The sequence below is a fragment of the Echeneis naucrates genome, chromosome 7, assembly GCF_900963305.1.
Source record: "Echeneis naucrates chromosome 7, fEcheNa1.1, whole genome shotgun sequence".
Lineage (NCBI taxonomy): Eukaryota > Metazoa > Chordata > Actinopteri > Carangiformes > Echeneidae > Echeneis > Echeneis naucrates.
Window position 1 is genome coordinate 24,949,611 of NC_042517.1, and position 13,811 is coordinate 24,963,421.

General features: G+C 44.1%; 1 protein-coding gene across 2 annotated transcripts in view; it reads right to left on the reverse strand.

Annotated features, from left to right (window-relative positions):
* The window catches only part of tns2a (tensin 2a), a 54,708-nt gene that overhangs the window by 37,567 nt on the left and 3,330 nt on the right, over nt 1–13,811 (reverse strand). For both annotated transcript variants that reach the window (XM_029506023.1, XM_029506024.1), the window contains one exon: nt 775–880. In XM_029506023.1, the coding sequence (XP_029361883.1) occupies nt 775–880 (106 nt within the window). Of the gene's footprint in view, nt 1–774; nt 881–13,811 lie in introns of those variants that run through there.

Below are 13,811 nucleotides of genomic sequence, written 5' to 3' on the forward strand. Positions count from 1 at the left end.
ACACACACACACATATACACATACATATAACATGCAAAATGTGTTGTAAATGTTCAACCACTGTATAATCTCCATTTACTTCTATTGAATGTAAATTGAAACCCAAGTCTTGGTACTCTCTTACTGTGTGATTTCACAACTAGATATCACATCTATTCCAGTCTCTATCATGCTTCCTAAGTGCTCCTGCTGCTCCTTCTTAGATCATCATGGTATCTGGCAGAGCCTCCGTAGCCCACATAGTGCTTTTGCTCTATGTTGGTTTGAGGGCTTTTTGCTTATTAAACTAGAGAATCAGCTTTTTCTGACAAACTCTGATGTGTTGACTCAGGCTGACCTATCACTGGAGGGTTGCTGCTTTACTTCTGTTCAAATTTGTTTATCTTATCAAAAAGGACAGAGGGAAAATGCAGAGGTTGGTTCTTACCTCTGTATTATAAAGACAAAGATTTCTAGTCAGCTTTAGAACAAACCCAAACTTATTAATGTTATTATTTATTATTAATTTATTCATTCAGTCATCTTCTACCACTTATCCATATTGGGTGTACTTCTATTAAATAAAAATAATTCTTTCAGTTTGTTTTTCTGTGTTTTCTGAGCTACGATCCTCTTTTACAGCAAACAATCTTCACTGACTGAAATTTATTATTAGCTGGGGTTGAGCTGGTTCTGAATATGCAGAGACTTGGGGACACAAAATGACAACATCTCTCTGACATGGCATCATCTGGACCATCCAAAGCAACAGACAACCACAACATTCACATTCACCTCTGCAGAAGGAGCCCACGTGTTCCACGTTCTGTCGACACACGCTGCACTGCCGCTTCTTTTTGAAAGTCTTTTCCTTGAAGGCGTGGGGCTCTCCTTTCCCCGTCTGCTCACACACAAACAGAAAACAAAGAAAAGTGAGATCTTAGCCACCTGATGTGGGACCACATGTGGCCAGCCAGCTAACTGTTCTCTACAAGAACCCTTGTTTAACCTTCATCCAATAGTTTGACTGCCATGTTGCCTATTAGCCATCTATTCACTCTCAAATTTCCCAACTCCTTCCAGAAACTGAAGGGGAAAACCGGAAGGATGGCTTATGACAAAAAAACTTCCAGCTTTGACCCAAACGCATGACAGACCTGAGGTGTGCAGTTGTCAAGTGTGTGTCAGCAAGTGTGTATGAAGGAGTGTGATTGTGCACCACTATGGCAACCGCCACCCTGCATCCCTCTGCCTTTTGAACTTCTGTTCTAGTTGTGTAACTGTCTTCCAGTAATAATCCTTGTGATCCCCGCCCATAACCGTTTAGGGTCTTTAGTGTGTGCGTGTGAGAAGGTTTGGAAAGTAAATAAGAACAAATGTGTTGAACTAATTCTTAGAGGAGAGCAAGAGAGGCGGAAAGCAATAGAAATCAGTCCCTTTTCTTGTCTTGCTGTTGCACATATGTCACTGTGTGTGTGTGTGTGTGTTAGTTGGTGTGGTAGCCCTCCCCACCCAGCGTCTCTTTGTTTCCCAACATGGGATCAGATCCACAGTTGACTGAGCCTAACATGACTCCAAGCAGCCTTTGAACATGAGCATGCTGACGACCACTGGCTGGCTGAAGCTGGCTGCTGAGCATGTTTTCATGCATGGATACACATACGATGGGAGAAGAGGGGTAAAAGGGGCAGGGCATGTGGGGCAACCAAAGTATGTGCAGTGTCATGTTGAAAGGGAGAACATGTTACCAATCAAAAGTCATTGGATTCAGCCGTTTCTCTCACTTGACGTCAATATGAACATACATCACCATCATAACAAAAAAAAAAACAAAACAAAACAGTGATATGCAAGAAAGTGATTAGGGAGCTAAAGCACTCAGCATCCATGTTTCCATAGTTTTAATAATCAAACTGAAACATGAATATAAAGGGTTTTTGTTCCCTCTGTGTGCTTTCCCTCCTTGGCAACAAAGAAAGGCGGCTGTTTGCACACTTTTTCCATGATCCCACTGCTCCGACTCTGCTCTCAAGACTGCACGTTGTTTGGACAGCTGCCTGCCAGGCATCATCCTCTGCCAGCTGTGTTCAGTGGCTGCTGGCCTGCTCCACTGCAAGTGTACTATGACCACAGCACCCTGGATGGTGGAGATGGACTGGGTGGCTCAGGGGCTGGTGTCTGTTATGTAATGTGGTACGTCACTCTCAAAAAATGTGCAGTCACCACTTATGAAAGTAGTTTTCATTATATCTGTTGGGCTCAGCATGACTTGAACTTCTCTGATTTATACTTTTCTAACAGGGTAGGATGTGAGCATAGTGGCTAGCATCACTGCCTCACAGCAAAAAGGTTGTGAGTTCGATTTCCAGGCCTCGGACCTTTCTGTGCGGTTTGCATTTTCTCCCTGTGCCTGCGTGGGTTTCCTCCAGGTACTCCGGTTTCCTGTCACCGTCCAAAGACATCATCCATCTTCTACCGTTTCCATTTCCCGGTCGTGGGGGTTGATGGAGCACACAGAGACAGAGACCGACAACCACTCACACTCAGACCAATGGACAATTTAGATTCACCCACTAACCCAAACATGATGTCTTTGGACAGTGGGAGGAAACTCACGCACACACTGGGAGAACATGCAAACTCCGCACAGAAAGGGCCACTACGTCGCCATGCTGCCCCCAAACACGTTTGGGCTAACTGGTGACTCTAAACTGTCCGGTTGTTGGTCTCTGTCTGTCTCTGTGTGTTGGCCCTGTGATGGACTGGTGACCTGTCCAGGGTGACCCCGCCCCTCACCCTGTGTGAGCTGGGATTGGCTCCAGCACCCGCAAACAGATAAGCAGTAGAAGATGAATGAATGAATGACTTTTATCCCTGTATCACTCACTCTATTGCTCTCTCTCTCTCACTCACTCACACACAGAAGCTTTATTAAAGTTTCATGTCCTCTTATCTTGATCCAGTTTGATGAAGTCCTGATTCGGCCTCCTCCTACACCCTTTCCTGAACCCCAAACACAACAAAAGCACTGCTCTCTCGTAACCACTTTAACTACCTCCTATTTTTTTGCCATTAGCTTTGCTATGACATGCCCATTGACCAAGGGAGTCCGAATTCCTGTCAGAGTCGTCTTCTTGTTTGTATAACAAAAATCTACTGATTTCCCTCATTCTTATCCATGGACTTGTGCAATAACGTGAATGTATGTGTATGCATACTAAGCATATGGTTATATGCCCATGGGGCCACGGTGAGTTTAAAAAAGCAGGCAGTTACTGTCAGTTTGACCAAAACGGTGATGTGGGCTAAGATATAAACACAGAGAAGAGAGGCATTCCTTCAGTTTCAGACACAATCAAGACCACATTCTGGTCTTACCGCAGACAATCATGGTCAGACAGTGATACACCATTACGCTACTGCACTCATACATGACACCGACATAAGCTGCCACACTCTTAGTCCTGTGGGGGATCTGGGGGAAAAGTCGTCTCTGACATGGGGACAATAAAAGACAGAGCCAACTGTGGACCACGATGTCCGCAGTTCACGACCCTGTTGGAATGTAACCCCTCCCCCCATTCCGCCGCTCATTTCCTCTCATCCTCTCAACCTCAACTTGTTTATCCGATAGAGATACAAAATCCTGATAGAAATGATCAATAATAGCTATTCATCTTTGTCACTAGCAATGTAATATCCATCCAACAGCTGCAAGTTGCCAACTGCCGGGCCGACCGGCATTTAGAGAAGAACAATCATCCACTCACAAGCAATTTAGAGAATCAGAACCTGGTTTGAACTCAGGCCCTTCTTGCTGTGAGGAGACTGTGCGAACCATTGGTTGCAGGTTTTATCGCTCCAGAGGGACTATGAACAGAAATGTAAATCAAATGAATCAGTTATCCATTTTTGGCACAGGATGAAGCCAAAAGGATAAAGGAAGGTGAAGTACAAGTGTGTGTTCAGCTGTTCAGACACAAAAATGATGCTCATGCTTCATACACAGTCAGCAGCTTAAAAAAAAAAAAATGTCACAATGACATTACAAAGCCCTTTTGTTCATTGTGAGGTTGGTTAAAGGGGTGGTGAAAAGTTGTGTTAGCAAGGATGCTACATCCTTCCCAATATTACCGTGCTGGGCGCTATCGAACATTTGATGGCAGAAGTGCGGTTTCCCACACACTGATTTATCTTTGGATGATTTTTACGTCATTTTAAATTCGACTAACAGATCAGTGCTGTGGTAAGAAAAAGCTTCTTCCAACTGCATCTCCTCACTAAGCTCAAGCCTTAGCTCTCCATAACAGACCAAGAGAGGGTGATCCATGCCTTCATCACTTCGAGACTTGATTAGGCAACTCCCTGTATGTTGGCTCGGACCAGTCCTCTCTTAGCTTGTTCAAAACGTTTCCTCACAGGCAAGAAAAAGTGGGACTACATCGCACTAGTCTTGGCTTCTCTCCACTGGCTCCCAGTCCACTTTCATATTGTTTTTAAACTTTTACACAGACTAGCCCAGGGGTCTCTGACTCCAGTCCTGGAGAGCCACTGTCCTGCATGTTTTAGATGTTTCCGGATTCAAATGAGTGGCTCCTGATCAGACCTCAGCAGAGCTTGATGACGAGCTGATCATTTGAATCAGATGTGTTGGAGCAGGAAACATCTAAAACATGCAGCGCAGTAGCTCTCCAGGACCGGAGCTGGAGTACTCCCTTTGTATATCTCTGAGCTTCTCCATCACCACACACACAACCAGAGGCTAAAGATCCTCTGACCGGCTGCTGCTGGTGATGCCAAAAACAAGGCTGGAGTCTAAAGGTGACAGCACCTTTGCAACAGTGGCCCCTAGGCTGTGGGATAGTCTACCCTTTTATGTTACATCCTCCCAGACCCCAGAAATGTTTAAATCCTCTTTTTCTCCCTGGCATTTCATCCAGTCTGAGCACTTACTATGTCTGTTGTCATTTTCTTTTCTTGCCTCTATTAATTGTTTTTAACCTTTGCATTGCACTTTGATCGACTGCTGATCATTTCAAATGTGCTCTTTAAATAGATTTGACCTTTGACCTTGACAAACCAACAGATCAGTGAGATTAAAACATTTCGTTTGCTGTGAATATTCTCAGAGTTTAACCAGAATTACTGAGAGGCAGAAAGAGAGCGTGAGACATCTGCAGCTAGTGAAGGAAGAAGTGCATGAGAGGAGGAGGAGGAAGAGACGGAGGAAAGGGGAGGAGCAGAATGATTGAGTAACCTCTTCCTCTCTCCTACTGCTAATATTTATTAGTGCACATTTAGTGCTACCAGGTTGCAATCACTGTATGCTTTGTTTGGAATTTCCATGGCATCTTCTGTTCTTGTTCCCTCTCCATCCTTCTACTGAGTCCCCTCACCCCCATGCCCTCTCTCTCTCTCTCTCCCCCCAACCGGTCGAGGCAGATGGCCGCCCCCCCTGAGCCTGGTTCTGTCTGAAGTTTTTGCCTCGTAAAGGAAGTCTTTACTTGCCACAGTCACCAAGTGCTTGCTCTTGGAGGGATTTGTTGGGTCTCTTGACCAACCATAAAGAGTTTAGTCTAGACCTGCTTTATGTGTAAAAGTGTCTTGATGTAAATTTGTTATGATTTGGCGCAATTTAAATAAGTCTGATTTGATTACATTTTGAGAGGATTTTTAGAGGAAGAGGACAGCTGCCGACATGCTGCTGTTGGATTGTCACATGGGGCATAGACACATACTGTTTGGATTGTTAAAAGTCACAAAGTACAAAATTTGTCAAACAAAAGTGATTTCATTTCATTTCCGTTTCAGCTTTCACTCTGTGCACTACAGACACTGAAATCTTTGTAAAGAAACCTGAGGAAATAATCTTTTTTGCATTGGATTCTACTCTTTTCTATTGTTTTGATTCTTTTAATACTATTTCATTTTATTATATCTGCTTTATGCCAAATTTCATATGTACAGCTGTATATGTTACATGTTATATATAATATTTTTTAAATCATTGCGGAATCAATTATAGTAAAACCTCAAGACTTAAAGTTCACCACAAAACAGTTACTGGCAGATTCGCTCCACATACCACTGACTGGTCCAAAGCAAGTCACTGTTGTTGCCTTCAGAGCAATTTCTAGGTCTTCAGCATCAGCTTCAACACAATCATTCTGCTCCTTCTCAGCAACTGTGTTCCTCCAAGCATCAACACCTGTTAACACCATCCTGCCTGTGTTTTCCTCGTTGTGTAACCAGCTCCTTAAGTCTATCAAGGCGGGTTCTTCCTGTTTCCAACAATTTCAGAGAGCTACCCCTCCTCAGACCTCTAACACTCTGATGTCTAATTAGCTCTGACTGACACTCAATCTGCTCAATGGGTAAATGTGAAAGTTAATTAAAAAGTCTGGAATTAGTATATATAATATATATAATATTGTATAATTTGTTTATAATGGGAGAATCTCCACAACAAGGATCAATGTATTCACAGCCAAACTAAGAAAGAAATACTGTGCAAACTGAGTTAAGAACCAAATCTACTGAGACATTCAACTCAACTCAACCTGGGATCCAGCAGAAGAGACCGGTGAAGGGAGTTTACAACTTAAAAGCAGTTTACAATAGAGGACGGGGAAAACAGCTGCAAAGTCTGAGTGTTAGGGCACCAAAAAAAACCTGCGGTGCTGAGCCCAGTCCCCTGGATGGTCATTACCGTCACTGCTGTAAAGGATGAAAAGCATCTTCCTCTGCTACATCTGTTATTCAACACACAGGACACTGAGCTTACATCGAAAGTTACATTTCTGCTGAAACAAGCAGTTAAACCAAACACCACCTGATTAATGGAAAAAAAAACAGAGCATGTGACAGTTAGCTCCAAAGCCCGTAACCAGCCTGGAGCCACTTAGACCTCCGCCTTAGTGCAGGAGTAGTAAAGCGTTACCTGAGACCTTAGGAGAAAAAAAAAAAAACTCACACACTCTCTCACGTGCAGATGTGCATCCCTGCAGACTCTTGGTAGAAACAGAAAGCCTTCCCTTCTCCTCTTCCTGTTCCTGTGACCCCCTCCCCCAGGACACACCCCACCTCTGCTACAACATCTGCTACACACAAGAAGTCCTTTTTCTAATATTTTTAGTTTTTTGGCAGAAAAGAGAGCCACAGATTTCTGGAGTCAAAGAGATGCTTTCTAACCAGAGATCCTTCCCCTTCCTCCCTCCATGTCTGCCAGCCGTCACAGAACAGTAGCTGGATTGAATGAGGGAGGGGTTGGACACGTGTGCGCACACACACACACACACACACACACACACACACACACACACACACACACACACACAAAGGCAGAGATTTATGCTTTCAAATGTAAAAACAAATGCCCATAAAAAGAGAGTCATTCGTGCACACATACACAACCCTGGAAACTCTCAGGTCCCCACGCCCTCTTGTTTCTTTCTAAATATAGTCCTGATATTTGGACAATGATGACCATTGTGTGGGAGCGCTCCATTACTGACTGCAAGACTCGACACTGACCTTAGATCCGGCGGCAGATGGTCAGCGAGGAGGCCTGATGAAGGGACACCCGAGGGGGCAGAGTTTCAGAGAAACCTCTGTGACTGCCACTTTGTCTTCAGCCCTCAGTTTAAGACTCACCACTTCACTGTCTGTCAGCCACACACCTCTGAGAGCAGCAGGTGTCTCAGTCTGTTCTGCTGAACTCAAATCCAGCTGCACGAAATCAGCCGTTCACTCACTGCTATTTGTTCCAACAGCTGCATATCATTGAATTCAGATTTATTTTGTGAATGATACATGATTGGCTAAGAATCTCATTTGATAAGTTGCTCAAGAGACAATGATTTCATCTGGTTGCTTATTTGGATCATTGCAAAACTTAGAGACATGCAATCTACAAACAAAGTCAAAGACAAGCTGAAGAATATCACAATTTAGACATAAGAGCCAGTGAATGTTTGACATGTTCCCTAAAAAATGATTTATTGGTCAACTGAGTATAAAAATGGTGGTTGATTTTGTGTCTACTGACAAAATGATGAATCAAGGCAACTTTATGATGATCAGAGGTGAAATGTTTCTGAGGTCATCTGGCCATCTCATCTGGTGTGTAAATGGTGTGCATGCAGAGCAGGTTTTCCTATTGACAGTAACCTACTTAGTCTTTGGCAAAGAAAGGGGCATTTTCACATCCTTAAAAAGGGAATTTACAGACCTGACCTTTAACGTCAATGGAATTGCCTCGACTCTCCTTTTTGTGATGGGGAGGTTTAATGTGCATGAGAAATGTAAATTCTCTAATCACTGTTAATGTTGTTTTTATCCAGAAATGTACGACAACAGAGTCTTTCAGTGGCATGTTTGTGACTCCTTGTGTATTTAAATCCCACCCTGCATTGAGAGTGTCTCCCACTGGTTCATATCTGGGTTCCTGCATCATTTGCTGGCATCGAGAGCGTGTGCGCTAACAAATGTGTCAGTTCATTTGTGTGTAAGTGCATGTGTGTGTCCAAAGGGTGGGACAGGCAATGCAGGGAACAGAGACTGCCTGTTCCTGAGGTGAGGTCAGCGAGTCGCCATGTTATACTTCCCGTTCCTGTGGACTCCTGCAGCAAACAGACACAGTCTACACACGTGCGTGCACACACACACGCGCAAACACAAATACAACATGGTCTTGTTGCTCCAGCAGCATCACCAACACCCCCTGCTGCAGTTGCTAATATTTACTGGGCAAATTGGATTTTCATGTGTTTATCCTTAAAATGTGACCCAGCTACTGATACCGAGACCTGGCCACAGTAAAGACAATGACATCATCCAGTATGTGATGACTGGAGCCAGCTCTAATCTGACTGGAGTATGCAAAACTCCAAAACTAGGGGGGAATCATTGCCATCCACGTGAACCAGCTTCTGTTTCAGCTTCTTCCCTTGGCAGTAGACAGGGGGTTTCCGAAACAAACAATGAAACGCTTTGACATTTCTTCAGCGTAAAACTTCACAGTTACACCCAAAAATGACAAATATAGAGTACCAGCTGTACACTGGGCACACCTATAGGATTGCTGACTGCTGGTCACTGGCCACTGCAGCAACTGGCCTAAGTGCCTTTCTCAAAGGCAGCACTGTTTGTTTGTTTTTTTGTTTTGTTTTTCTGCGTGGGAGAGGGGATAACCTGCATATTTATATTGCATTCTGATGGTTCCCATAAGAGGGAAGTAGCTAATGACCACGCTGCTATCAGGAAAGGAAAAGATGGAAGAGGTTGCGCAATCTTATCTTGTTGTTAATCCGTAGCTGTTTTCCTCACATCGCAGAGGGAGCTCTGACAAGGAGGGATCATGATAGAGAGCCTGTTAAGTTCTGCATCAATTAAATGCATGCAGAAGATGAGATAAGACCTCCAGCACGATCAGATCAGAAAGCCCAACCAAATTCTCCATCTCTTTTGATAAGAGGCAAAGATGAGTTTTCAGGAGATTCTTGACAGAAAAACATCTCTGCTTTGACAGGATTCAGGGAGCCCCTCACCAGAACAGTCACAGTGGCTGAGGTAGGACATATGTCTGATTGTGGTGCAGCATCAGAACACACAGCACTAATGACTTGAACTTGATTGGGCAGCCACTGAGGGTGAAGACCTGACCAGATGGGCTTCTGTGACGGAGACATAAAGGAAACAAGGTCTGAGAAGTGGTTGTCGAGCATGACATGAGGAGAGGTGATTTGGATGTTGATGTGGTGGAGTTCAGCCCTCGAGAGGTGAAGCTGAATGTGATGTCCCTTCATCCACGTGGACATGTCAGAGAGACAGGCTGAGAGCCACAAGTCTGTCTGACACACAGAAACACAACCTCAGCCTGACAACACAGTCAGACCTACTCACAGCTGGGACAAACAAGGAAAGCTGCCAGAGAAGCACAGAGGAAACGCTTTGACTTTATACCCAGTTCGGCTCCACAGAGTCTGACTCCGACTCAACTGACCCCCAAATGAGTTTGGCTTCACAACTGATAGGTAGGTTTATCTCAACAAAAACACCTGGCACCTGATCCCCCGCACACACACTCCCTCCTGTCCTGACATTAATAATAAATGAGTGACCGTGAGGGGGGGGGGGGTCCATCAAATGACTATTACAGCACTTCATGTCAGTTTAATGAAGAACGACGCATCCAGCAGCTTCTTGGACCGAGCTCAAAGAACAGAGTATGTGAATGAGGTTTCTGGGAAGAAAATCAGATCTAATTAAATCTCAACGCTCAGATCACAGACCCTGTCTGTGGACAGTGGACAGTTCGCAGTTCACACAGGCCAGCTTTGGCTCCATTTTAAACCCAAGACAAACTCGCAAAGTGCGCAACAATAATAAAAAACATCACACAGACATCCAAGTATTAAAGTCCATGCACTGAGTCCAAGGAAGGCCCAGTCCAGCCCCCAGGACTGTGCCCAGCAGCCTCACACACTCACCTTGCTCATCTTCGCGCTGAACATGTCCCCGTTCAGGAACTGCCCCTCATCCCCACGGCCGCCATCGGTAACATCACGAACACGACTCTGGAGCGTGAGATAAGTTGTTTTCTTTACCCGGTCCGCCCTCCGGAGCGGGACTGCGGGCGGAGCCACGGCAGCTCAGAGTGCATGTAGAGTACTATTACGGCAACCTTCGCCACTTGATTGGCCTGTTTCTGCCGGGGAGCTTGAGGATACTAGATTCTGATTGGCTGGACGAATTACAGTATTATTTCTCCAAAACGCGTCGATAATCCGAACTGTTTAATATGATTATCTATAATACACAGCCAGTGTCTCTTCCAAATACAGCCATGTCCACAGTTTACAATAAGTGAATGAAAGGTTTGCCAAACGCACACACACTGAGGTGATTTAATTAGGGGCCCCTCTTCTCCTCTTATAACAATAGACCGCATGTGCATGTCACCAAGTAGTAAACCAACTCAAACCTTCCTCTCATAATCTCCATGTTTATCTGAAGTCATCTACTTAAACTGGGTTGTTTGTTTTTAAATGAAGTTAGACATCTTCAAAAATAGTTTTCTTCTTTTCACATCCAGACAGATATTAGTTGGCACGAACAGATGTTTTTAACAGCAATAATGAGTATTGACTTACTAATTCCAATGACGGTGTGTTTTTTTTCCACCCTGTAAACTATAACAAAGTAGCTGCATGCATACCAACTGAAGAGTCCCTACATAACAAACAAACACACATGCACACACGCACAAGCACACATCTGTGTTGACGCTACAGTAGAGAGTGACAGTGTGTTAGTAGCAGCATCTAGTGGTGACATAAGAGAAATGTGGAAGCCCTTGTTTATCATGTTTCGTCACTTCACGTCCCTCTGTCTCTCCTGCAGGCCTATTTCACCTACAAACATCTATTAATGTGGACAGATACAGCTGAGAAGGAAATCAAACGGAAAACGGAATCCTCCAGATGAGACATTTTTCAAATTTTCCAAAGCAAAGATTGTCGTCCAGGTTGGTGTATGAATATGTAAATCTTGCCAACCTCGTCTGCACATGCTCATGGTTGTGATTATTCTCTCTGTGTTTCCATAAAGGTGAATTCATTTTGAGCTGCCTCCCGGTTCAGTTAGCTTGTGATATGCCCCTTGCTTCAGACCACTAATGCGCCAGAGCTTTATTTCTGTCCTGGTCTCATAGCCAGTTCCATATGGGCCAGACTGACATGCAGGTATGAAGGCTGAGCAGTCTATCCCTGCCAATCAGTGCAGAATGTGACCGTGAATCATGAGGACCGAAGTAATTGCCCACCAACAACACACGCAGTAATGCAATCTGCTCCTTTTGCTCATAACCTAGGAATTTCCGGATCACGGTACAGAAAAAAATAGGACTGAGAGATTTTTCTAGGTGGGGGTGGGGAGACTTCAATTGTTTTGTGGAATTTAAAATCGTTTTCTTTTGGACGGTGGCAGAGTGACAGAAAAGAAGGAGGGAGCCAAAGAGCAGGGGAGATGAGATGAAGCAGATGTGGGGAGTAAAGTGTTGAAAAAGGTCATGTGTGATTATTAAAATATTGAGCGACAATGAGAGGCAGGAAGTTCTTGCTTGCAATTGGAATGAGGGGTTGAGTCGGTGAGAAAAATGGGGGAGGATCATGTAGAAGAAGGAGGGGGGAGCAAAGTGGATGAAAAAGAAGAGATGGTAAATGAAAGAATCATTTCACGGGTTTGTTTCAGGACTGCGACACTTAAACCTGCGGAATGAAACCTGCAAAGTTTTATAGATGCCATAACGCAAGGTGCTTCATGTTGCATGAAATATTACCAGGTGTGTTTGTGTCTGGAACACTGAATTTAGAGCCTCCAGGAAGTGGAAGGACTTGGATTGCCCCTGGGTGGTAACAGGAGAGAGAGGTGGATGGAGTGGGAGCCTGGGCTAAGAGGAAATGAGGGGAGGAGGAGGCTGGAAAAGGGGGCTGTGTAGCCTGATGAAGGATTATGTAAGACAGCACTAAGCCAAAGGCTGATAAAGTGCAGCTGTTGAAGGAGGGAAAGACCGAGAGTGCAGTGGGAGCAGCGGGTGAGTCGAAGAGAGACACAAATAAGCACGTGTTCACATTTACTGTGCCAAAGATTTCAATAAAATCTTCCCTGTTGTCCAACCCTGCTTAGTCCCAAAGACATTTTTTCAAAACTTGGTCAAATGTCAAGCTCTACGTTTTTTGTGTGTGAGTAGAGCACATATTTAGTGAATAGTTTGCTGTGAGGTGCTTCTTCTGATGGCAGTGGAGGGATTTGTCGTTGGCTTACTGAGGGAGGAAATGGTTTATGTCTTTCCCTTTTCCCTCAATCAGCTTTCATCTGTGTTCCCACTAAACAACAAGCATTCCTCAAATCCTGCTCAGAGTTTGGGACAGATCATTGTTTTTGGGCCACAGGAATCCAGTCTACGACAGCCACCCCCTGAGCCTGGCCTTTACATAGGAATTAACCTTTTTTCTACCAGGCAGGCGTGTGTGAAGTTTTCTCTTCCACTTCTACTCCATTCTATTTTATTCTGGATGTTGGGGGTCTATATTTAACCCTAACTGGTCAGTCCTGCTTCCTGTGTTGGGTGTGTGTTTGTAGTGAATGCCTGTGGTTCCAGGCCCCAGGATTGGTCATGGCCAATCTAAACTTTGTTGTTCATCAGAAATTACAGAGAAGCTAGAAAAATAAATATAAAACCACTGTCACAGTGCCAGGTCTCTATATATTTCTAGAGTCAAACACGCAGCAGAATTAGCATGATGGTGAATTTGACTTTTTATCTTGAGTGGTGAGAAACAATAAGTATGAGCTTAAATTTGAAGATCACCGTCATTACAAGGAAGAAGAATTTAAATAACAGTATTCACTACACTAACTGCAGAGTTAGAAGAACAAGAGTTCAATTACAGAAAAAATGCCTCAGATAAGTCAAAGAAGGCTATTTGGTAAGTTTTCTTTTCTGGAAACATGATGTTTACTTCCAGGAGCAGGTGGTGTGTTAACTTCGACCATTGTTGTCTATAATATGAGATGGTATAAAACGGTGCGTACATTTACTCCCTTTCAGCAGCTCTATGACTTCAGGGCGGGTTGCAGGAGACAATGAGTCACGATCAGAACGTGGAAAGATGGAATAGAACTAGATGGTTAGGGTGATAGTAGTGATAGTTAACATTACTGCTGTTTTCCACCAATACAGACAGATCTGGGTACGTAAACAGCCATTATTGCTAATGTGGCAGCAGTGCTTGAACTTACAGATGGAAACTATACTACAAAAGAAAGAT